The sequence below is a fragment of the Ambystoma mexicanum genome, chromosome 2q (genome assembly GCF_040938575.1).
Source record: "Ambystoma mexicanum isolate Mex_15411 chromosome 2q, UKY_AmexF1_1, whole genome shotgun sequence".
NCBI lineage: Eukaryota > Metazoa > Chordata > Amphibia > Caudata > Ambystomatidae > Ambystoma > Ambystoma mexicanum.
Window position 1 is genome coordinate 699,550,871 of NC_090924.1, and position 26,561 is coordinate 699,577,431.

Sequence of the window (26,561 nt, forward strand, 5' to 3'; positions counted from 1 at the left end):
TAACACAGAAACTCACTCCACCTTCTTTTTTGGTTTTAAAGTGGGCCTATGCAGGGAAATGCTGGAGCTGGATCTTAGAACACATCCGTGGATAGATTTGAAGATACACTTATTGAGATATTGTGGGACCATGTTGTAGACGCAATGGTGGGTGAGGGAAAGGGTTTTGAACTCAACCCGTGCTTAAATAGGGAGCCAATGTACATCTCATCTAGTAGCTGAAATATGATAACCGTGTTTAAAGCCAAAGGCAGAGCGGGGAGCTTTGTTTTGGAGCAGTTGTAATTTAGTCGGATTTGCAGAAGAGGTTCCCATCATCAGAATGTAGTAATAGTCAAATTTTGGATAAGATTAGAGTGCAAGCAAGAGTGAGACAGTTGCTGGGGGAGAGGAACTGTCTGCTTAGTGAAAGAAGTCTTGCTGTGTAGGCCGTGGACGAGGCTAGGGCTTTAATGTCTAGACATTGTTGGGTCGGCTTCAAGGTGTACTCCAGTGTTTTTATATGCTTCAGGATAGTGATGGGCATACCATCAATACAAATTGATGGGGAGGCGTCCAAATGTTTAAGATGGTGCGGAGTGCCTATGTTAAGGAACTCGGTTGCCTCATCATTGAGGCATAGATTGTGCGTGGCCATCCAATTCTGGATTGTGCTGTACACCTCATTGATAGTTTTGGATTCAGAATTGTCATCACCCGAGAGGGGAATAAGTATTTCCATACCAGCAGCAAAATTAGTATTGATTTCTCTTTCGGCCTGGCTCTCAGTCCTTCCCAACTGGTTGGGAATGCCTGTATCCGCAGGTGGGCCAGAAAAGCTGGCTGCAAAGATAGCTATCACTTTAAGAATTTTTGAAGGGGGAGGGCCTACGTCACGCGCACTTCCCCCCCCGCGCACCATGCCCACACCTTACTCCTAAGTCACCAGCATTGCACACCCAGTTCCTGTTTTTCCGCCTACTGGATGGGTTTAAATTTTGCTGCGCTGCGACTCCCTCCTGCTGTCCATCCCTTTTTTTCTTAGCGATTGGTTCTTCACTTTTATTTTTTCAATTCGTGGTGCCTCCCTCTACCTATGCCGTATGCGACAGGATTCACCAGTGCATCCGTTGCCGGAAGCATTTCTATGCAGCCGATCCCCATCATGCCTCCGTCCTCTGTTTGGGTATACATCACCCAGTGAGTACCTGTGTCTTTTGCTGTAGGATTCACCCGAGGTCTCTGCAGACTCGTCTTCTCTCCATGTCACAGCTGGGACCGGTACCGAAGACTTTGCTCGGAACAGGAGGGAGGCCGACATCTGTAAGAGGGAGACTGTACCTTCAGGTGAGGTACAAGTTTCGGCACCGGCCATCGGTACCCAAGAAGTGACTGTATCCTCAGTTCCAGGGTCTTTACAGGACTGTTCAGGGGGAAACCCTGGGCGTGCCCACCTGTGAGTACCGTTTGGTGGGAAAGCTCTAGTACCTCCTGGTGGCAAAGTGTTAGTACCAAGTGCATATTTTGAAGTCATAACATATATCGACTCCTAATACAGCAAACCATACTTTTTTTAATGACGGAGCTTCATATTTTATTTTTGACTCATCTTCAGTCTGTTTTTTCTTTTTACATTAAAACACATAAAGCACACAAAAAACATAAGAAAAATGTGTCACCAACTGTCTTTTCCTTCAGATATCTTTTCATATAGACACAATTTTAGTCTGGGCTTAGACAAGAAAAACAGTACTATCACATACAATATTTCAAAACAAATGAAAAAAATATATGGAGAATAGATCAGTCTCTTATTGATTATAAGGTGCTTGCTACCTATCACCGCAAAGGGTGTTTTATTAGCAATGGATGAATTTGCAGGAAATGGTGTTGACGCGGTGCGTTTCGGCCCAAATGGTAGAGGTAGACCGCATCCAAACCTAGGTCTCCTCTTCAATTGAACCGGGCCTTCATCAGGACATGGTATCAATGATATAGTGAGGAATTAAAACCTCCAAACCCAGTGGTGCTTCTTTTTCTTAAACATAAAAACAAATTTAAAAGGGGTCTTATGGTTTGCACAAATTCTCTCATATAGTAGAGAATGTAAAGGTAATTCCTAGGTCGTAGTCCACTCAACTGATAGTGATGGACAGAGCAGGGACAGGATAGTTAATATTAAATTCAATTTCAGACTTTCATGACCAGCAGCCCTATAGGACAAAAAAACACAGGAAAACCTGCTAGTGCCTTGGGCTGGGCGAATATGAATATTCAGATAGATTACGAGTTAAATTCACATTTATAGCTAAATTCTGGGGGGAGCATACCTGGTCTTTAGTTGAATGAGTGTTTTGAATAGCAGGCAACCGGAAAATCTAGGCAGAATCAATCGGTTTTTGTGTCACTGAGGAGGGCCCAAAAAGTCGGTGAGTCCCGAATCTGTAGGGGCCAGATATAAATCAGGTTGTAATTTGGAATATTCAACATCTCACATATATTCCAAATCACTCTGGATCTATGCTGGTATGGTTATAGTACAAAGGGTGACCATACATATTGTTGTGCTCACCAGGTTTCCACAGGGGCGCCGAACGAAGCGGAACTGCGGTGCTCTCCACCAGTGTGACTTGTAGCGAAGTGATGAGTGATTGCACCTACCCCTTTAGTTTCGTCTGTCTGACACGAAGGAAGATTTGCCTAAAATGGAGAAAGATATAAATTAACTAGCCTTAAGGAGAAGGGCCAACTTCCACTTCGTGACCTCCCAATGTCCCTTCACTGTGTCTCACCATAATGTTATGAAGGATGGGCTCTCCATCCTGCGACTGTATGCAGGGGTGCGTCGAGATTCAGGAATCCAGTTAACTCACTGATCCTGTAGCCTTATGGCAGAGTTCCAGACAACAATGACTCTGAGGTAAGTCTTTATGCCAATCCTAAATAGCATGAAATGCTTTAGAGTTCTGGTTGTCTTAAAGTTCACTCCTTTACTTTTTGCAGATTCCCCTTGGAGGTACACCCGAAGAAAGGCAACTCCCTTCCGGATAAGATGAGGTAATGCCAAGGTAAGTTTCAATACTTGCACAATTCAAAAATGTCTAACCAGTGATATTGTTCTTTTGTACTATGTTACGCTCACCTGGACCCCACAGTTGGGTCGATCAGACCCGGACAGCAGCGGTCTCCGTCAACGTGATGCGTAGTGCAGGGATGACTGTCTGGACTGGCCCACCTATTCTTGTCTGTTGGACCCGAAGAAGTATTTTCCTGCAAGTGGAGACAGGGATTAGCCACCTGTGGGTTTTAGGGATGTCCTCCTAACTGTTCTCGCTCTCCCCCACTAATCACCTCCGATATCCCCTTAGTAACCTCACCTTATGTTTGTAAAAGATGAGCTCCCCATCCTGCGTGTCTTGCAGGGGTGCGTAGATACCAGTTACTTCACTGGTTTGAAGGCGTTGGGAGAGTTCCGGTAAGCATTGACTCTGAAGTCCCAGGCGGGATTGGTAAATATCAAGATCAAAGAGTTCAATGTGCCCGATGTTCACTCTCGTCCCCTTCCTTCCTTAAGTTGCAACTGAGTTTGTGAGAAGAAGGTCTCGTAGCTGCTGCTGGCGTTCAGGTAAGAGTCTGTGTTACCCAACGCTGTTGTTTTTCTCCATCTTTATAGATGCGGCATATGAAGATATGGAGAATAATACCGCCGGTAGTAAATCAGGTAAGTCTATGGTGGTAAGAGCTATTTGTTGATTCCCTTGGCTCACCTTGTTATTCTTGTGCCCCTAGGTGCCGGAGTACGGCGAAGAAATGATGGGGACAGTGCCAGATCGAAAGATGCTGTGAGAACTGGTGAGTATGGCGCCGTGCTGGAGCTGGCGAAGCGACGCGTGTAGGACTGATGTACTTTCCAGGTCGGGAGATGAAATGAATCCAGAATCAGGTGAGGAATTTGAAATAAGTTTGCTTTAAAACCTTGTCCTTTACCTCCTCTTTATTCTAGGAGCTCCGGATTCGAGGTGGGCGTGGCAGAAGAATGGATGCTGGCTGCAGGCACGCGGGCGTGGCAGAAGACTAGATGCTGGCTGCAGGCACGGTGAGAGTCGCACTGCTGGATGCAGAATAACACAAAGCATGTGCTGCTGTCCGGCGTGGTTTAAATAGCCTCCAAAGTAGTCCCAGGAAAGAAGTTCCCCAGGACCACACCCGAGTAAAAAATAGTCCCTGTAGTAAAATAGTCCCATCCAGGCCTCACGTTGGCTTGGATTTATTTGCAGCATGGTCTGCATGAGGTAAGTAATATCTATGAGCCTGGTGCCTACGGCGCCAGGACTGAACCCAGACAGCCCCTAGCTGGGGCTGCTGGGGTTTTTGTAAATGTCTGGATGCCTGCTCCCGGGGCTGATGGGCTTGATCCGGATGCCCGGGGGTAGGCATCATGACATACTATTAATTTGTTCCCCCCCTTTTATTTCTGCAGGTACGGCGCCGCCGGAGCGAAGGTCGTGTAATGGTGACTCGCGGAACCGCAAGGGAATACTGCTTCTGGTGAGCATTATATGCTGTGCGAGATTTGAATGTCCTTTAGCGAAGCGCAGCTCACCTGTTGTGTTCTTTCCTTGTTCTGCAGATGCGGCTGCACCCGGACGGCGATCGCGTGAGAATGCCTCGTTGGATCACATGGACATACAGCGCTTAGGTGAGTACCACGCTGCGCTATGCTAATTGTCTTTAAGCTGGTTCTTACGTAGTGCAGTTAACTGTTCCTTTTTCTGCAGATGCAGAGACTCCCTAGTGATGGCGATGGAGTATCAGGGTAAGCTCTTGTTCTAATTTCTGATCTCTCCTTCCTTTGCAGGCGCGGATCGCGATGACCAGGAGGGGCGTTACGCTGCAGGAGTGCAGAATAACGCCAAGCGTGTTCTGTTTTTCGGGCGTGGTTTAAATAGTTTCCCAGAAGTAGTTACCAGGTAAAGTAGTCCCTGCACTACACCTTATCAAATAGTCCCCAGATAAAGTAGTCCCTTCAACCAACCTCAGACTGGGCTGTACATGGTTCTGTTACTTGATAACCTGTTTTGCTTGAAAAGGCAGTACCTGTCGTGCCTGAAAAGGCATTATGAGCCTGGCGCCAGGACTGAGTCCAGGAAGCCCTTAGGCAATCCTTTGGGGCCTTAGAGGTCCCCATGGGTGCCAGTACTCTGGGCCGACTGGTCTGCTCCTGATGTCTGTGGGCAGGCACCGTGACACACATATGATGTGGTGGCTGTTAGACACAGTCTGTGTTTATATTGCAAAAAGAGGTGAAAAACAGCCTCTCTGTAATGTAACTAATGCGAAAGGGTTGGTGCTACAAAACAGCTAATCACCACAGTTTGTAGGTTCACTGAAAGGCTCAAACACTTACTAGAGCAGTATTTAGAATTGTGAGTAGATGCTGCAAACAGCTATTCGCCACAATTCATACTTCTACTTAAAGACTCAAAGCACTTTCTAAAGCAATAATTGGTACAGAGCTCACCTTTCTGCTCTTCACGGAGCAAGCAGGGCTGCCAAAAGAGTCGCCCAGAGCGTCTCACATTCGTCGAAATCTGGATCCCTTCTTCTGAGCAGCATCAAACGTATGAGTGTGGGACAGTGGGGAGGATTTTAACTACTTCCTGGACCTCACGTGGCCAGGTCAGCTGATTGCGTCCCATGTATCGTGAAGCGTCGGGAACACGGCTTGACCAAAAACAAATCATTCTGTGTTGCCAGTTTGGTGGCTATTGAATTGTTTAATGTATTATTGTTAAATGGCTGGAGCAGCGCATTTAACAGCAATAAGGAGCTGTCTTAAGGAGCTCGAAAAAATGTGTTTAAAAAGGGCCCCCTGTCACACCGTGTTTTACGAATAAACACAGACAAGGGACTCACTCGGTCATGTCAAAAAAACTGACATGTCCATAGAAGCCGGGCACTGGGAAAAGGAGACTTGCTACCCAATGAGTCCTCTTCGTGCACAGCCAATTGGAAAATGAGGCAGAAGATGTTGACATCACCAGCCTCAGCCTTATAAGCAATTAGAGAAAGGCAATTCCTGTTATTGTGGCTATTTAAAAGTTTTTAAAAAAGAAACGGAATCTGAGCAAACCCCTCCCTTGCTGCAATACAGTAATAAATATAACATAAACGGAAAAGGCCTGGGGAAGAGCAGGTACAAAACCCAATGTTATACTAATTGTAACTAGAAGTTACACTATGCATGCCCTGCTTATATGCTTGACCATCATTCTAATTCTGTTGTATGTTCTTGTTGTCACAGATGTAATAAATCTGTATAGCTGTCTTACCCTGTTTTATATTTACTTTTGTGAGGCCTTTTTGTACATTTTGCTCATGCTTTAGAATGCACAGCGTATAGCTGTACAACTAATCAGATGTTTCCAAAAAGGTGTGATGACACCGAGGACCACCGGCTCTGAGGACATTACAAACTACAGTTGTCGTCGGCTCTCAAACGCAACCCTGTGTATTGCTATATTTTCTAAATAGATTGTCACATACGCCATAGATTGTATCATGCTTTGTCAGTTGGTGAAGCATAATTTAAAGTTTTACAGGAATAGATTCCATTCAATGCTTGTGTTCAGGCCATTATGTACACTGTCCAGTTTCTGGATCCATCTTTGTTTGACATCTTAAGGCAAGGTCTCTATAGCCTCCTCGTTGTTTAATGGGTACTGTTTGGATCACAAACCACTTTATATCGGCCTCAGTGTCTCTCTTGGCCTGGAAATTGTCTACCAATTGTTTGTCCACCACTTTGTTCTTTACACATGACCGATGTTCGCATATGCGTTGGCGGACTTGTCTTTTGGTTTTGCCGATGTATAGTAGGTTTGCAGGGGCAGCGAATTCCATATAGAGCCCATGGTGTTTTGCAATTTGTAAATTCTATGCAGGTCACTTTGATGTTCTTTAGGTTGATCACTTTTAAGTTTTCCGTGAGGTCACACACAGAGCAGTGACCACACCTAAAATGCCCAACTACCGGTGGAAGACCCCATAGGTTGGATTGGTTTTTTCTAGTGTTCTTCTCCTCAAAAGTGTGCACTAACATTTGTTTTAAATTACGTGTCTTCTTGAAGGAGAATCTTGATTTTTGAGGTTGAAAATCCAGAGTTATAATAAGAGGCCAATGTTTTGGAATGGTTTTCTTTATGGCGTTGCTTACAGGGCTGTACGCAGTGACGCACGTGATTTTCTCCTCTTTGGTTTTGACGTGTTTTGTCAAACATATTTTTCGGAGTATTTCTTGCCCTTTTCTTGGCATTTTTAATGCATTTACGTGGGTAGCCTCATTGTAATCGCTCCACCAGGTCGGTTGTGTGTTGCTCATACTGGTCATTCTTAACACAATTCCTTCTGATGCGAAGGAATTGTTTATAAGGAAGATTTGTAGGGTGATAACTGCCGTAATGCAACAGTGTTTTTATCAGTATGTTTTCGATAGTCATACCTAATTTACCCTCCTGATCTTTCTGGATAATCAGGTCCAGAAATGTCAGCTCTTTGGTATCTGATGTCATAGTGAATTTAAGGTACATGTCCAGCCAGATTTTGAAGTTTTCCAATTCCATAGAGCTTCCTTTCCACATGACGAAAATATAGTCTATGTATCAATGCCAGTTTCTTATTTGCTGCCTGTATGGATTTGTCATTATAGATGTATTTTCTTTCAAATTAGTCCATATATAAGTTTGCAATATCCGGTGCAAACGTTGCACCCATGCTTGTGCCATGTATCTGTTCGAATAAGGTCTCTTTGAAGATGAAAAAATTCTTGGTGTGGACTATTCTGATGCATTCTAGTATAAATGGAGTGGGCACCCTAGTTGTTGGATTAGGTCTTTTGTCTAGGTATCCCTGGAGAACAGTACTACTTGCTGACTGTGGTATGCTGGTGTATAAAGCTTCCATGTCAAAACTCACAATGATATCGTTGCGTTCTGTCTCCAAACTGTCGAGAACTTTGATCATCTCAGTTGTCACGTACGTATGATGTCATTTTCATCATGAATGGTCTCAGAAAAAAGTCAGCATACTGTGACAGAGGTTCTAAAATGGATCCAATTGCTGATACAATTGATCTGCCAGGTGGCATTAGGTGATTCTTATGGACTTTAGGCAGTATGTAAAAGGCTGCAGTGGTCGGGTAAGGTTTATTGAGAACATTTTTCTCATTCTCATCTATCCAGCCTTCTTCGGCTGCGAAAGTGGTCAAACTCCTAATGTCTTCTTGTAACCTTTTTGTTGGATCCAGGCTTAGAGGCTTGTAGTGTTCACAGTTGTTTACCAGTTTTAATGCTTCATTCCGATATTCTTCTTTAACCCATAGAACAATACCCCTCCCTTGTCGGCAGGTTTTATAAGGAAATCCTCATTGCTATCTAGATGTTTGATGGCATTTCGTTCCTCTGACACTGTTGACAAATTGTCTCTAGTATAATTCTTGGTTTTGATGTGTTTCTTAACCTCATAGAGTACCTTGTTTTCAAAGGCTTGTATCTCTGGGCTAATTGTCGACAAAGGAGGACTGGGACGGGTACGACGACCAAGACAAGCAGCAGAATACCGAATGCGCACCAGACAATGGAGCGACTGCCGCAACGAGACATGGTAGCTCCAATTTTCAATCTGACCACACATGTTTTGACAACGATCGAAGAACAAGTGCTAACGAAAGGTCTAAGTTATGTACCCATGAAGGTTGCAGATTTCGAAACGGAGATGGAACTAAGACGGTTTTTCAGAACTGTCAGTTTGAAATACTTTATTCGTAATCACGAAGAGAGAAGTGCAAATAAAGACAAAACAGAGTATGTGACCAACCTTAACCTCCATCTACTTTCACTCCTCCTTTGTCGACAATTAGCCCAGCGATACTTTGAAAACAAGGTACTCTGAGGTTAAACACATCAAAACCAAGAATTATACTATAGACAATTTGTCAACAGAGGAACGAAATGCCATCAAACTTCTAGATAGCAATGAGGAGTTCTTTATAAAACCTGCCGACAAGGGAGGGGCTATTGTTCTATGGGGAAAAGAAGAATATTGAAATGAAGCATTAAAACTGCTAAACAACCGTGAACACTACAAACCTCTAAGCCTGGATCCAACAAAAAGGTTACAAGAAGAGATTAGGAGTTTGACCACTTTCGCAGTCGAAGAAGGCTGGATCGATGAGAATGAGAAACATTTTCTCAATAAATCTTACCCGACCACTGCAGCCTTTTACATACTGCCTTAAGTCCATAAGCATCACCTAATGCCACCTGGCAGACCCATTGTATCAGCGATTGGATCAATTTTAGAACCTCTGTCACAGTATGCAGATTTTTTTCTGAGACCATTCGTGATGAAAATGACATACGTACGTGACACAACCGAGATGATCAAAGTTCTCGACAGTTTGGAAGAAGAACACGACGATATCCTTATGAGTTTTGACATGGAAGCTTTATACACCAGCATACCACAGTCGGCAAGTATTGCTGTTCTCCAGGAATACCTAGACGAAAGACCTAATCCAACAACTAGGATGCCCACTCCATTTATACTAGAATGTATCAGAATAGCCCTCACCGAGAATGTTTTCATCTTTGAAGATCCCTTATTCCAACAGATACATGGCACATGCATGGGTGCAACGTTTGCACCGGATATTGCAATCTCATATATGGACTCATTCGAAAGAAAATACATCTATAATGGCACATATCCATACAGGCAGCATATAAGAAACTGCCATCAATACATAGATGATATTTTCGTCACATGGAAAGGAAGCTCCATGGAATTGGAAAACTTCAAAATCTGGCTGAACACACAGGACATGTACCTTAAATTCACTATGACATCAGATACCAAAGAGCTTCCATTTGTGGACCTGATGATCCAGAAAGATCAGGAGGGTAAATTAGGTATGACTCTATATCGAAAACCTACCAATAAAAAACACTGTTGCATTACGGCAATTATCACCCTACAAATCTCAAAACGAATCTTCCTTATGGACAATTCCTTCGCATCTGAAGGATTTGTTGTAAGAATGACCAGTATGAGCAGCACGCGACCGACCTGGTAGAGCGATTACAACAACAAGGCTACCCACATAATGCATTAAAAATGCCAAGAAAAGGGCAAGAAATACTCCTCGAGAAATAGGTTCGACAAAACACGTCAAGAACAAAGAGGAGAAAAAGTGTGTCACCACGTACAGCCCGGTAAGCAATGCCATAAAGAAAACCATTCTAAAACATTGGCCTCTTCTTATAACACTGGATTTTCAACCTCAAAGACCAAGATTAGCCTTCAACAAGACACATAATTTAAAACAAATGTTAGTGCACACTTTTGAGGACTAGAACACTAGAAATAACCAATCCAACCTATGGGGTCTTCCATCGGTAGTTGGGCATTTTAAGTGTGGTCACTGCTCTGTGTGTGACCTCACAGAAAACTAAATTGATCAACCTAAAGAACATAAAATGGACCTGTAGAGAATTTACCAATTGCAAAACACCATGGGCTATATATGGAATTTGCTGCCCCTGCAAACTACTATACATCGGTAAAACCAAAAGACAAGTCCGCCAACGCATATGCGAACATCGGTCATGTGTAAAGAACAAAGTGGCAGATAAACCATTGGTATACCATTTCCAGGCCAAGAGGCACATTGAGGCGGATATAAAGTGGTTTGTGATCCAAACAGTACCCATTAAACAACGAGGAGGCGATAGAGACTTTGCCTTAAGTTAAGACGTGTGGAACAAAGATGGATCCAAAAACTGGACAGTTTACATAATGGCCTGAACACAAGCATTGAATGGAATCAATTCCTGTAAAAACTTTAAATTATGCTTCACCAACTGACAAAGAATGATAGTCTATGATGTATGTGACAATCTATTTACAAAATCTAGCAATACACAGGGTTGCGTTTGAAAGCCGACAACTGTAGTTTGTAATTTCCTCAGTCGGTGGCCCTCTGTGTCATCACGCCTTTTTGGAAACATCCGATTAGTTATACAGCTATACGCTGTGCGTTCTAAAGCATGAGCAAAATGTACAAAAAGGCCTCACAAAAGTAAATATAAGTCAGCTATACAGATTTATTACATTTGTGACAACAAGAATAACATAATTAGAATGATGGTCAAGCATATAAGCAGGGCCTGCATAGTGTAACTTCTAGTTACAATTAGTATAACATGGGGTTTTTTACCTGCTCTTCCCCAGTCCTTTTCCGTTTATGGTTATATTTATTACCGTATTGCAGCAAGGGAGGGGTTTGCTCAGATTCTGTTTATTTTTATTTTTTACTTTTAAATAGCCACAATAACAGGAATTTCCTTTCTCTAATTGCTTATAAGGCTGCGGCTTGTGAGGACAAGTATCAACATTTTCTGCCTCATTTTCCAATTGGCTGTGCACTAAGAGGACGCACTGGGTAGCAAGTCTCCTTTTCCCAGTGCGCGGCTTCTTTGGACATGTGAGTTTTTCTTTTTACATGACCGAGTGAGTACCTTGTCTGTGTTTATTCGTAAAACACGGTATGACAGGGGCCCCTTTTTTAACTAATTTTTTCAAGCTCCTTAAGACCGCTCCCTATTGCTGTTAAATGTGCTGCTCCAGCCGTTTAACAATAATACATCAAACAATTCAATAGCCACCAAACTGGCAACACACAATGATTTGTTTATGGTCCAGTCGCGTTCCCAATGCTTCACACGACACGGGACGCGATCAGCTAACCTGGCCAGTGAGGTCCAGGAAGTAGTTTAAATCCTCCCCACGGTCCCACACTCATACGTTTGATGCCGCTCAGAAGTCAGGATCCAGATAGCGACGAACGCAAGACGCTCTGGGTGACTTTTTTGGCAGCCCTGCATGCTCAGTGAAGAGCAGAAAGGTGAGCTCTGTAGCAATTATTGCCTTAGAAAGTGCTTTCAGTCTTTAAGTGTAAGTATGAATTGTTGCAAATAGCTGTTTTCGGCATCTACTCACAATTCTAATTATTGCTCTAGAAAGTGTTTCAGCCTTTCGGTAAATGTACAAACTGTGGTGAATAGCTGTTTTGTAGCACCAACCCTTTCGCATTAGTTAAATTACAGAGAGGCTGTTTTTCACCTCTTTTTGCAATATAAACACAGACTGTGTCTAAGGTGGCTGTTGGAAAGGGGACTATGGACTAGGAGTAGGTTAGTCACTATGGTGAGTACCTTATAATTTATACCTCCATTGGCGGAACCACAGGAACTGGGATTGGAATGTTGGTGACGTAGGGGGTAAGGTGTGGGCCCGGCACGCGGTGAGATGCGTGTGTGACGTCGGCATTACCCCTTCAAAAGTTCTTAAACTGACAGCTATCTTTTGCAGCCAGTTTTTCCGGCCTGCCTGCGGATGCAGGCGTTCCCAACCAGTTGTGAAGGAGGGAGAACCTGGACTAAGAGAACCTGAATCACCATGAAGGTCATTTTTCATCTCTCTGGCGTCAAGGAAATCAAAAAGGGGTTTAGTATAGGTGTTACAAAGGGTCGGAGGGAGGCAAGGGCCCTGAGGGGACACCAAGCAGAGCGGGGATGGCGCCCGCCGCTGAGTCGCCTATGAAAACTAGTCTAGCACGACCACTAAGGAATGAGTTTATCCATAGAGTGGCTTCCTAGGGGAAAGATAAGTGTTGGAGGATTTGTTAGCATAGGATGTTGTGACCAACCTGGTCAAAGGCCGCTGAGAGGTCTAACCATAGCAGGATTGCTAGTTTGCCAGAGTCGGGGATGGCGTAGTTTGGATTTTTAAGTCCAAGAGGGCAGTTTCCGTGCTGTGCTTGGGGTGGAACCCTGATTGTCTTTTGACAAGGAGATGGTTGGTCTACAAAAATTGCTGCAACGAAGGCCATGCTTGGGTCTCCTGCTGTAAAATCCTGTCCAAGCAGCCTACCGACATTAGGAGCCGGCTTGGCAGGTTCGTGCGGCTGCTGCAACACACTGGGAGATGGTGAGTTTGGACTCCCAAGCGACCCCATTCTGGTGTGCTGCACTGAGCCCTTCGAGCTGATGGGGGAGCCCCGCTAGACCGCCGACTGTACACCACCGATCCTGGCAGGGGGTCGGGTTGGAACCCCGGAGGCAGTTATAACGTGCCTGCTCCCTTTTGGGAACGTGGTAGGAGGTAAGTTACAGGAATGTTTTTGAGCGCTAGCGTAGGGGATGATCTTTTCTGAATGCTGCCCCTGCATATTACCAGGCATAGAAAATGGTGGCCAACAACCCAGGGCAGGTATGCTCCTGCACAGTAGCAGTGAATAATTCCCAGCATTGGGAGCCAGTGTCTTGCTCCTGGACTTGGGTACAAGCCACACTGACGTAGACTGCACCAAACCCCTTATATCCACACCAGGGGCACCCCACATATAGATCAACAGACAGTGCACTTTGCAAGGCGATGTGCTGGCCACTACGTGCATCTCCCCATAAGACTGTACCCTGCTTAGGTCCAGTTTGCAGGATAAACCAGTCTCTGCCTGCTTGTCTAGGTCACGCCACCTGCGCACGTAAGCCTCCGGGAGCCTAGGCCTGCCCCCACAGAAGATAACCGGTTTGGCCCCGAAGGTTTTCCGCGCACCTGCAACCGTGAACCCACTGCTGACTTCCGCTGTCGGGGATATGCCCTAAACTACATCTGAGTCAGAGATGGAGCACAATGGAGAGAGGTCAGTCCCAGGTTAAATCACAGAAGACTACACGACACACAGCTAAAATGGATGTCCTGGCTGAAATGAAAGCCTTCAGCCAATGCATGCAAGAGACCAATGGCTCGGTTCAGGGCACCATGAAAGAGCTCAAGAACATCAGTGGGTTTCTCAATATATAGGCAGAATGCACCACTGAAAACGAAGAGCAAGTAAGCGCTCTGGAGGGTAATACTGAATCCTTCTTATCAGAGGTGACTGAATGATCAAGAAGGTGCAACATCTGGATGCCCGGGCCGACGATCAGGAAAACATCTGTTGCCCGGCGCAACAACCGGCGGCTCACCCAGCGCCTTATCAGCAGGGAGATAAGGCGAGGAAGCGCACATCCAGATGGGATTGGGTAACTCAATGTTACCTGGTCCAAGTCTTATCCCTCCGCTTCGCAGGGGAGGTATGCATCCCCCAGTTTAGCGAGACAGTGGCCGCCTAGGACACCGCAGCCGCAAGGCTCAGCACCTACGCCCTCAGGCGCTGCTACACACTCGGGTGCCCTGCCTGCTTGCAAGGATAGGTTCTTCGAGAAGTTCCTCACCCTTATGAGATCGCCACAGATGGGCACCATCCTCTGGGGTGTAATCAGGGACTTGCTCCCTCCGGTTCTGGTACTGCCGCAAGCTCCATCTGGGGTCCCGGGCTTGGGTCCAGTTCAGCCCCTGGCACTGCCAGTCAGCACGCCACAGCTGCTCACGGCCAGCATTGCTCCTGCACCTCCAGATCTGTAGTACAAAGCGGCGGATAAGGACGCGGAGGAGTGCTTTAGCTGACACGCCGTCGTCAGCTAAAGCATTCCATGAGAGACTGGCGGGTCTGGTGGAGTATCTAGACATACTTCAACTGCAGGCGGAGCAACCTGAGGCGGGGGTCCTGACGGAAGTGCTTACACTTCGTCCTACCACGAGGACCGACATGCTTCCTCAGAAGGACGTGGAATCCTTAGCCAAAAAGGGCTCTGTTAAGCCACACTCCACCCAAACTCTGAATTCCCTCTTATTGTCGGTGCAGCCCAGCCACATTCCTTGGTTATGGCAGCAGCATCGCTATACTCTAAACCCCAGTTTTCCTCAGCAGCATCCGCTTCTTCACTCCTGGGGAACGAGGAAAAGCTGTTGGAGTCGTTTGGCAAAAAGATCTACTGAAACGCTATGCTCCACTTAGATCAGGTCAACGCTGATGCCATGTTGACTGCCATTAATCAAAAGTTGTGGCAGAAGATTGCAGACTTCCTTCCAGATTTCCTGCCCACAGCCTGGCACGGTTCAAAGCAGGGCTGGTGGAGGGAAAAATCATGGCCCATGATAATAATGGAGTCTACAGTGGCCCACATTAACACCTCAGGCAGAGCCATCTGTATCACCACCGACATGAGGACGGCTTGGCTCAAGGTAATGAAATTCAACACAGATGAGCAGGACCGCATTCTCGACCTGCCATTTGAGGGGGGACTACTTGTTCCACTCTACAACAGATGAGGAACTCAACAAGAAAAAGAATAGCTCCCAGACAGCCAAATCCTTATCTATCTTAATGAAATCCACACCCAAGACGTACAGCCAGGCTCACCAGGGCTCGGACAAGGGTCAGGCCTTTGGGGGCTTTAGGGGTTTACAGGAGAGACGGTCAAGGCAACCTGACCGGTCCTCAAGCCAAAACAGATGCAAGCAGCACAAGGCATTTAACAAGGGTTTTTTCCAGTCCCCCTCCTCAGCACCAGCCTCAGAGGGAACGAAGTTGTGACTGGTCCATCCGGATCCACAAGTCTCCGGTGGGGGGCAGGCTTGCCCTTCACATACACTCCTGGTGGACAAGGTTAGCGCACCGGTGGATCCTCTCAGTAGTGTCCACGAGCTTCTGGCTGCCAATTTCTGTTTCCTCCTTCCTCCCCTCCTGCAGATTGGCACAGCGACTCTGCTGGCGGGAAGCCGCTTGCTCGTAGCGAGCCAGGTGGCGGAGGCAGGGCCTTCTATTCCTGGATATTCACCATATACAAAAAGAACCAGGCTGGCCTGAGAGTTGTTGGACCTTTCTTCCTTGAACCTTTCCCTTTCAAAAATTCAGATGTCCCGCACTGCGTATGCTTTTACGACCTTGCTGAAGGCCACGACGCACAGGACTGCGCATTGTCAATCTATGCTCCCAAAGATACTTCAGGAATGTGAAGCAAACTATTTACCTTGCTCCACAAGGAGAAAGGAGGGGATAAGTGGACCCACTTGAGTGTCTGAAAGGACAAAAAGAAAAAAGAGCACCGCAAGAGGTCAAGATCAGAGTTTCTTCACGGCATGACTCATATTAGTCTTTGAACCAGGATATCCGCGCTTTTGCTCCGGACCCGACACTGACTGTTTTCGCTCCGGCCAAGCCAACTGCATTTGGAAATGCCGACAGGAAGTCCACAGTGAGACTCTGGAAGAACGCGATAAAGAGACATAACGTCTTCTGATGTCTATCCCCACACCTATGGTCCCAGACCAGTGGTGCTGACGATACCCGAGTCGCAAAAGAGTTCCTTCCACTCCTGAAAAGGGCATATATGTCTCAGAGGACATTTATGAGGATTGGGATCCCGACATTTATGAGGAATGGGATCCTGTTCCTCTTAAACTGGAACCCTTCAACCCCAGGGAAGTAAGAGACTTTCAAAAGGAGTTTAATGGGGAAGAGAGTGACATGGTGGACGTTGCAGTACAGTAGGCAAGTGGCCTGGGCACCTAGGCATGTGGGCTAACCCCCCCCCCCCGGCAAACCACAGGTAGCTTTCCAGCACCTGATGTCGAAAGGTGGCCGACCACTATATGGCTGTCTGCCCCTCTTGGTTTAGGATGCAATATGACCTGACCGACATTTTGGATGAGGGTCCCAAGAAGGGGACTTTGCTGCCTGTTAATCAGGCAGTGTAAGGCCCTGTGATGGAACAGTGCGTCTAACCAGTGTCAGTCGTCACAGTGGCTGCGACCTGGCAAAGACTCAGAGGTCAGCCCTTCATACCCCTTATTTCTCACTGCTCATGCTTCCCAGGAAGGTTTGGCGTTCCAGGCCGCTATGGTGAACCTCAAGATCCCCTCATTGCCCATGGATAGAGTGAGTAAAAGGTTGGATGCATGGGGCAGGAAGATTTTCAGCTCTTAGAACCTGGGTCTCTGATGCGTCAACGCCTCTTGTGCCTTGGCCAAATTTTCCTTTCCAGTGATGGCCGAGACGAATGAGCACATCTGCGAAGGGGAGATGCAAGATAGCTTTTAGGCCCTCATTAAACACAGCAATTAAGGCTGCAGACAGACTTTGGAGTCTTGCCTAGACGCTGATGATTGTGTTGTAAGGATGATGGTCACCAGCACGTCTTGCTGCGTTTCTCTTGGCCGAGGACATCTGGGTTTGCTACCGATGACCAGGAGAAGTTCCTAGACCTACCCTTCGATGACATTGAAGGTAGATTGAAGTAACCACGGGAAAAGAGTCTAAGAGAAGATCAAGTTGGACCTGGTTACATATGTACAGCATCAAAAGAGGAAGAGGAAATCAGATTTTTTGATTCCGAAACTGTGGATGAGATTAACGGCAAACATCAAAGACCATAAATCGTTGTGCAGATCTGTGATTCTGCTCCATCGTAAAAAAAACTTCCAATCTCTATTGTCCTGTGATGACATCGAGTATGGGAGGTTTCCAAACAAAAAAAGACACCCATTATGGGGAAATAGGTCTAAAATAAAGAAAGGCACAGATTGCAATACTGAACAATCTGAGGGAACTGGAACGGTTTGGATTGAAAGTGCACCACACTTCTGAGCAAGATCCCATAAAGAGAATCAATGGTACCCCAGAGGGGAGGAACAAGAAGAGGTCCAAAAGCCCTGGATAAAGCCTGACTCTGGCACAATTGCCAATGAAAAAATGTTGTCTATGCTCCCCGAAATCTTATCTCAAGTGCTTGAAAAACTGGAAGTAGGAGCACGATGCCTTTAGGCAGAATAGCCAATATTATAGGCATACAAGCATGTAACATTTGGCTAAAATGTGATATGCCAGATCCTGAAATGGTTAACATCAATATATTGGAACCCCGCCTGTTCAGAACTTCAATCTTTAACTATACAGGCGTCATTGCTGACACGGATAAAGATAGATCATGGCAATTCCAATTTGATGCTAGCGGGTGATTTAAATGAAGAGTGCCTCGAACAAGTAAGAGGTAAGGTAACCCCATCAGTGAGGAAAATTCCCCAAAGGGGGTGCATCTGGTTGGATTTTCTAGAATCGTGGGGTTTAAAGATGACTGGGAAGGCTGTAGGGGAAGATCGTATAGCCCCAACCTGGCATCGGGGCAGTCATCCTCTGTTCTAGATTATACCTTTGTCTCTGCAGGCCTTCTATGTCGCCACTTCACTCTGGAAGTGAAGGACGACGGGGGGAGTGATCACTCAAGACTAGAGTTGTCCTTTCTTGATCTGTTAGTCATTCCCTCTGCCATACATGAGCAAGGTTTGGTAGGTAGCAAAGGGAAAATACAAGCAATTAAGTACAAACATGATTTGAAAAAGCTGAGTGCAAAGTTCGGAAAAGTTCAGAAAGCCATATGGGAGGAAAATGTAATCGGGACAAATATACAAAATGTCTGGTCAACAATCCCCCAAGTGAAATAGGGGGGGGGAACCCCAAGCAAAACCATATCCACAGCTTCCATGAGGAGACTCATAGGAAAAAAAGAGAACTCAGAAGTAGGTTGCGCAAATTGAAAAAAATGTATAGTAACCCAAGGGAGTTTGGCAAAGAAGCCAAGAAGGCAAAGTTGGATTATCAGAATTGGTCTAAAAATCAGAGGCACTTACGGCTTCAGCAGGTCTGAGAACTAATGTTACATCTATTGAGAGAGAACAACACCAGAAACTTCTGGACAGTGATTGGCCAATTAGACTCTTCCTCAAATAGATCACTGTGTAACCTGGTTCCAGAATATCTTTCAGAAATCTTCAAAAGCACTGGGGTTGACCGTGAAGGTGCACAAGCGGATGCGCCATGGCACCTCTCGTTTGATGAACAAGATATTCTCGAAATAATACTAAAATCATCACCATCCAAAGCCGCAGGAATAAATGGCCTTACTTACCAGATCCTGAAAAATGATACAGGGCTTTGGGCTAAACTATTAAATTGTCTTTTAGTTTCCTCCTTCATGGAAGACAGCGCTGGTCATACCATTCTTCAAGGGGGGGTGATAGGTTAAGTCCATCTAACTACCGTCCAATCGCCCTCCTTGACATTGACAGCAAAGTCTTCATTAAAGTCCTACTGATGGATCTAACAAAGTGGGTGGAAACCGGGCAGATTGTGTCACGCTTCCAAACAGGCTTTAGAAGGGGACTCGCTACCAGTCTAAATGGCCTGATTCTAAATCTACTAAGTGAAAAGACAATGGACAAAGGCGAAACTCCGCTATTTGGGCCTTGGGTTGATTTATCCAAAGCCTTTGACCAAGTAGATAGATCTCTGCTTTGGCGCAAACTACGTAATTGGGGGATCCCAGAAACAACATTAGCGATCTTGATTGAACTGCACAAAGATACAACCATAAGAGTGCGGTTTGATGCTCGGGGGCATTTATCTGATCTAATAAATGTGAAGAGAGGAGTGGGACAAGGCTGCTTGGGGGCCCCGTTCTTTAATTTGTTCCAAGTAGATATAGGTGTTTCTCTGGAATCTTCCACATTGGCCAGTCCAATCCTGAACAAGAGAAAGATCCATTGGCTGGCTTATGCAGATGATATAGTCCTATTAGATAAAACGGCAATAGGATTACAGCGCCGTTTGACCAAACTAGGTGTCTATGCAAGAACAAATGAGCTATATATTAATCAATTAAAATCCAAGAGTCTTGTATTCAAGAACCCCCGGAAAATAATTGGGTATGAGAATTGGGCCCTGGGGGGGGCAATCCATCCCACGGGTGGAAGAGCTAGTATACTTGGGCTATAAGATCTACACCTCCCCTGCCATTTATAAAGTGGAATTGGAAGGCACAGAGAAAGTTACTCAACTAATTCCACAAATGTAATCCCAGTCATTATTTATGGTCTAGAAGCTAGGTCCCTAATTTGGAACACAAACTGGAACAAACTAGGACGACTCCTGTGGAAGAAGGTCCTGGGTCTCCCAATGTGCACCCCAATCTGGAGCCTGCGATTTGAACTAGGTCTGCTTTCATTGGGGTGTAGAGCAGACTAGAAATCAATCATGCTATTTCGGGAAATTATTACAGCTCGGAAGACCATACCGTATGGGGATGTGCAATCACATCTTGAAAACTCAAGATCCAAGCTACTTTCAGGTTTAGACTTAAAAACAAAGGAAATATTGAGTAGGATCAAATCTGGAAACACTAATTGTGAATCCACAGAAAGTAAAGAGGTCATTAGAGTCAAGAGATTGGATCGATACAGCAGTGGGTGTGAGAACCCTAAAACCCCAAATCTTTTTTTGGGGGCGGAAAAAAAAGTGGTTGTCTCCCACGTTATTTATTGAAATACCCAAATAGACTTTTGATAAATAATTTCCTAAGACTAAGGCTAAACATGGCACACAATGGGGAAATCCTGATGAAAAGAAGCCAAGGGGATCAAGCTGTGAAGCTTTGTACATTTTGTGCATTGCCAGGCAAACAATCCTTAAGACATCTTTTAATGGATTGTGAGGGTACCTGGGAAGCGAGACTGTTACTCCTTAGAAGGTTTGTGGATCGTGAAGAGGGCTTGATCTCAGAGTTCTTCTGGGACATACTGATAGCCGGTTATGAAGTATCTTTAACCTCTACAATAGTGCAAGTTTTGGAAAGCTGTAATATAGTAATCTAAGGCACAGTAAGGGGAATCTGTTCCTACGTAATGGTATATAGTAGTTAATATACCCTAACACCAAACTGAAAAGATGCAGTAACTGTTAAGTCAGAAGTATTATGTGATGCGTTTCGTCTTTTTTTAATCTCTTTTTAGGGTAATGGTTAACATATATGGTTTTATATTTGTTTTTTTACTTCAACATGCTTTGTAAAGATTTTTTAATATAACCAAATACAAATAATTAAAAAAAGAAAGATTACAGCTTGGCACCTAAGAAGGAAATATGTTCATAGTTCTTTCTATATTGATGGTTTTTACCTATTTATATCAATTCTATTCTCTGATTAATATGGCCATGGTTTGTTATAGGTAGCTTCCTTGCCAAATTCAATCTGTAATCTTGTGTGATTTTTAACTTAGCATTTTGTTTGTGATTTTTATTGTTTTTGTTTACTTTTATGGTTGTCTGCCAAAATAAAATGTTGTGCTACGACTACCATAATTACGTCAACAAGAGAGGTGACATGGGCTTCTGTGCAGAGAAGCAATGCGATTGTGGTTCTGTGCTCTGGAGAACAGCGTGTCTGTGACTGCAGCTCATCTGGCCGGCAAGGAGAAATTCCCTAGCGGATGCACATAGCAGGCAGTATGTTCTGGAACAGATTTTCTCTCTGGGGTACTCCATAGGTGGACCTCTTCGCTTTCAGTGCAAAACAAGAAGTGCAGGTAGTTCTGCTCCAGGGAATTTCCTTGTCCGGTAACTCTGGGGGACATCTTGATGGTCGATTGGGACTTCAACCTGCTCTATGCATTCCCACTGTTCCCTTTCTTTCTGCTTTTTCTCAGGAGACTGCATCTGTTCATGTCCACAATGATTTTGTTCGCTCCAGATTGGGCCCTTAGACGGTAGTACCTGAAGTTACTGCACAAGCCATCTACCTTCCCTGGCTTCTTCTGCAGAGGACAGAAACTCTGAGGAGGCGTGTCCTGCACCCGAAACTCTGCAGCCTTTACCTTCATGCCTGGGTGCTGAAAGGCTGAGGTATAGTGACTGGGGTTTGTCAGAGAATGTTCTGGACATACTATCTGCTAAAAGATCTGCCACCAAGTTCATTTATGCCTGCAAGTGGTGGAAGTTTTCGTCTTGGTGCCGGGCGAGGAATCTGGTCCGTTTTAGTTGCTCCAATTCCTCTATTTTTTGAATTTCATGTGTCTTTGGCCTGACGGGCCGTCAAAATGATACAGTGAAGGGTTATCTTGCTGCCATTTCGGTCTTCAAGAGGACCCTGGAGCTGGACTCCTTTTTCATGACCCTCCACGGTCATTCAGTTCCTGAAGTTTCCCCCATGCCAGTTTGTTGTTCCGGCATGGGATTTGAATTTATTGTTGATGCATTGAATGGGCGCTCCATTTGATTCCCTTTATTCTCGTTCCTTTAGACTGCTCATTTTTCTGGTTTCTTTCACTTCCGCTAGATAGGTGAGTGAGGTCCAGGATCTGTTTGTTTATCCTCCCTACTTTTTTTTCCAAGAAGAAGGGACATTAAGCGTTAGACCCTCCTTCCTTCCGAAGATGGTGTCTGATTTTCCATCTACCCGTCTACTTTCCCGTTTCCATCGGCTAGATCCGTTGCAGGCCCTCAAGCAAGAACAGGACTGATGACCACTTTTTTGTTGGTTACGTGGGTGCCCGAAGCTGTCAAGGCCGCTAGCAAATGAACAGTTTCTCAATGCATCATTCTCTGCTTCTCAGAATGCTACAGCGTGGCTGGGAGGGAGGTTCCTGGGGGTCTCAATGCTCACTCCACCAGAGGGTTGGCCGCCATCTCGACTCTGTAACGCAGAGTGCCTGTTTGGGATATTTTCCAAGCGGCTACATGGGCTTCTTTGCACATGTTTGCTTAACACTACTGTGTGGAGTCTGTCTGGTCAGAATGCTTTTTTCAGCCGAGATGTCCTTCAGAGTTTTTGCGTTTAGGCGGTATACTTGCTACCCTCCCTCCTCCAGGTTGTTGTACTGCTTTGGAATTGGGAGGAAGGAGCCCATTAAAAGAGCATATTACTTTCCCCTCTCTCTCTCTTTAATGTTCATTCTGATGGTTGTTCCTCCCACAGATTTCTCATCCCCCCTCCCTACCTGCCCCTCTTGGGGGTACCTAGTACACCTTTGTTCTGCGGTCCCTTAGTGTCTGAGTGCTAGAGAAAAAGGTTGAAACTGAGGGCACAGCTACTCTATATATATGTCCGGCATGTAGAGGTGTCGGGGGGGGGGGGGGTGCTCTGAGGAGGGGGGTGTCGCTGCCAAATATTTCTCAAGGGGATATGGATAATCCTGGATGGAGAATCTGTGGGAGGAATGTGCATCAGAAAGAACATTACCGAGAGGTAAGTAATTTGTTGAGTCTGAATATAGATCTAATTTTTATGACACATTATGGCCAACTTTGGGCCTAGGTCCAACAATTCTATCACATCGGTGTCAGAAGACAACCCTCAAGTATAAACTCACCATCAGCTGTTGGACACTAGTGCTCAAGGACCCTAATGGGGAAGGGCACAGGACACCGACAATGGAAATCTTGGGCGTCTAAGATCAAATGGGTGCCAGCCATTAGAGAGCATGTTAAGATAACAGCGGACACTTCACTGTTCAAATATGTGTAACATACTTTGCATTTACCACACTATTCAAGCGAGGAAACCATTGTGAAGCTTGAGGCACACTGGGGTAACATTGGAGACAGCACCAGTTAAATCTCAAGAGCATATTTTAGTATGTACTAGCCAGGATAACTTGGCAGCTGCATTGAAATCGCTACAATATCCTGATGCTACAGGCTGCAGAACACAGGTTTAGACTTTGTGTGATGAAGATGCTATACTTAAGTGTTTTTAAACCTCTCATTGCAACACGCCTTTGTTAGGGAGAATTCTCTGTTAAGGCTAATTTCCCAAACCTAATGAGCCCCCCAGCAGTTTTGCTGGATTTTTGGGGTTTATTTTTTTCTCCTGCTAAGAGTGAGACTCTTTCTCCCACTCTTAGACATGATTTGAGATATCCTTTGACTTTGTAATGTGTTTTATGGGCTATGGGGTCTTTTACTCCATAGGGTTTCATGTAGTTTGTGGTAAGTGTGTTACACAGCACCCTCAGTGCAGTAACACAGGGGTGTCATAGTGACCCCCAAACATAGACTCCATACCCTGGGACTGACTACTGTCTCCCAGGGCATGTAAACTCACCATTGACTTTACTAGTCTTAAATTGGGAACAGAACCAGTACAAACCATCATAGTGTGGAAGTACTGGTAGGGGTAATTAGATTGCCCCTGGGTCTGTTTTTCGAGGGGGCACTGTGCAGTCCCCCCTCGTCGAGTTTCTGGCTGGTGGCAGTGGTTACCACGCGAAATATTCCACCGGAATATTTTCTATGGGATTTTCCCATTCATTTTAAACGCACCACTTTTTGGTGCAATGTTAAAGATACCGCTGGGTTATTTATTTAATATTTATTCCCCGGTTGGGTCTTTTTGCCAGGACTCGGTTTTAAAATGGTGTTTGTGTTCGCCTCTGTAACTCCAACCCAAGTCGAGCCCTTTGTTCCACTTTTTGGCGGGCTTCTCCACAGAAGCCTCCAAAAGTGGTGCCACTCTGTCTAGGTCTACAGGATGTGTGGCAGGGGAGTTTAGGCACCCTGGACTGAGTTGCCTTGGCAACTCAAGTCGCACTCTTGTGTGATTGGCCCAGTGGTGAGCCGCCCGACTCACCACTTAGCATGTTTGAGTGACAGCTAGGACTGATGCATGTGGGTTTTCTGCATAAAAGTAGGACTTTGGGGACTGGAACTTCAAAGTCGCCACAGGACCAAAGAATCCAAAGAGGGAGAAGCTGAGCTGACCTGCAATGACGACACCACCGGTGCAGCCCTGCTGAACCGCCTCACCACTTCTTCCAACGACAGAGGAGATCTTCATCCCGAAGAGTCTTCTTCCTTTGACTGGTGGGGTTAACCAGTTTGCCCGCCTTTTTGCCTTCCCGGATCATCTCGTGGCCGCCTTGCCTGTGCCAAGCACCCCGCCAACCGGGATACCACTTTTTACCACTACCGTGAATAAAAGGGTAGTACCTTTTAACCGGAGAACTCTGCGGCTGGTTTCTTCCCTGGCAGTGCAACGACCTTCAGCTTTCCTCCACGTCGAGATCTTCTCTTCCTCTGGACGACACCGCGACTTGCACCCGCTGCCAGGAACAACTGCCCCCGCTGGAGGATCCTCTCCACTTTCAAGGTACTGTGTCCACCTGGCCTCCCTCGCAACGGTCTGTGTGGGGTGTCTCTTAAATCCTCAACTTACCACTTGGGTTGGCCCTAGGCTGGCTAAATGAACTTTTCAGAGCTGAACTAATTCCTTTTTGAACTCTCTGCAAGACTTTTCAAGCCTCTTAAACTATGTGATCCTGGGAGCATTGGTGTTCTACTCTCTCTAAGAGGGAGCCTGGCCTCTGAACTTTTTGCTCACAAGTAGACTTTGACTTTCCTGCCTTGCTGGGTGCTTCTAAAGTATTAGTGTTGTGTGCTTTTCTAATTTCTGCCTTTAACCTCCCTTTTTTGATAACTTAGAGTGCCATCTTTAGTTAAGCGCTCACCTCTGTCTGAAAATAAGTGGTGTTAACTAAGACTTGGAATAAGGGATGTATATATATATTAATAGTGACTGTTTTGAACTTGCTTACATAATAGTGCTGGAGTGTTTCTATAAGTCTGTCTTTAAATAAATAATTATATACTTTGATACTAAAGCTCTGGTCAGTGTTTGCTTGTGCTACTGTATTTTGGTACCCATCTTGTATACTCTATACACTGTCTAACTCTTCTTGAGAGAAGTCTGGCTGCTCAGCCACAGCTACCAGGTAAATCTGGATGGTACAGACTGCTACCAATTGGGTTTACTGCCAACACCTGTAGTCCTAAGCCTTTTGCAGTGGTCCCTAAGGGAACTGCACAGGTTTCTGCCTAACACAATATGCCTTTTAAAATAACATCAGTAATTTTAGAACACTACCGGGGCCCACTTTAACACTGCCTGGGCCTAACTGTACATGTGAAGTAGATTTGTTTATCCGTTTTTAGGTTTTGTGAAATTCAACTTTCAGATCGAAATGTAACGGTAAACGTGTTCCCTACTTTCAGAGGTTTAATGGTCTTTAAGATAAGGCAGTAGTTTCCAGATTCACGTTGATTTATTTATAGAGCGCTTTACACCAAGCCATACTGTTCTTCTGCCAATTTTAACATGTTTTTTCTTTTTTTTTCTTAATTTTGATAACTGTGCTGTGGCTTTCTCTTTATGAATCATTTCACTCTGCACCATCTGACCAAGTCTGTGGGACTTAAAAGTCCAATCTTTTGTTCCATCTCTACATAGTATGTTCAAGTTAGTCCAATAAAAGGTCTTTTCTTTGCATGTTTGTCGCAAAATTAAGCATTACATGCCACCACCTTACCAGCTAAGTTATGTGTTTGTTGATGCACAGTGGAACTGGTTGCAGGTCTTCAAGAAAGCAGAGCTGAAAAGTTGCAGTGGCATTTTGAAGTGATAAGCAGAAAATACTTGAATTGCCAAACATTTCTTTAATGGATAATTTTGAATGTTTTATTCAGTATTATTTCTGTTAAGTCTACTGAAAATAGTATAATCCCTAGCTAACTGGTACATGACAATGTGAAACATTAAATAAATGCATAGTGGCTAAGGTTTTTGAACTTTTTGCTTACAGCAGAACGTACAGCAGAAGTCGTTCCAGGAGTCGCTCTTACAGTCATAGAAGGTCCAGGTAAATTAGTATTACATAAAAGAACAATGGGGAAACGATTTCATCAACAAGACCTATGTTTTCCTGGGTTGAACTCTGCCAGTGTTAGGATATTTTTTTACTTGTGTTTGGTACAT

The 26,561-nt window shown here is 45.1% G+C and overlaps 1 protein-coding gene across 3 annotated transcripts in view; it reads left to right on the forward strand.

The window, feature by feature from the left end:
• Positions 1-26,561, forward strand: part of NKTR (natural killer cell triggering receptor) — a 1,715,190-nt gene that overhangs the window by 1,372,764 nt on the left and 315,865 nt on the right. For 2 of the 3 annotated variants that reach the window (XM_069647908.1, XM_069647910.1), the window contains one exon: positions 26,389-26,445. In XM_069647908.1, coding sequence (XP_069504009.1) covers positions 26,389-26,445 — 57 coding nt within the window. The remainder of the gene's footprint in view (positions 1-26,388; positions 26,446-26,561) is intronic. The other variant, XM_069647909.1, reaches the window with a different exon arrangement.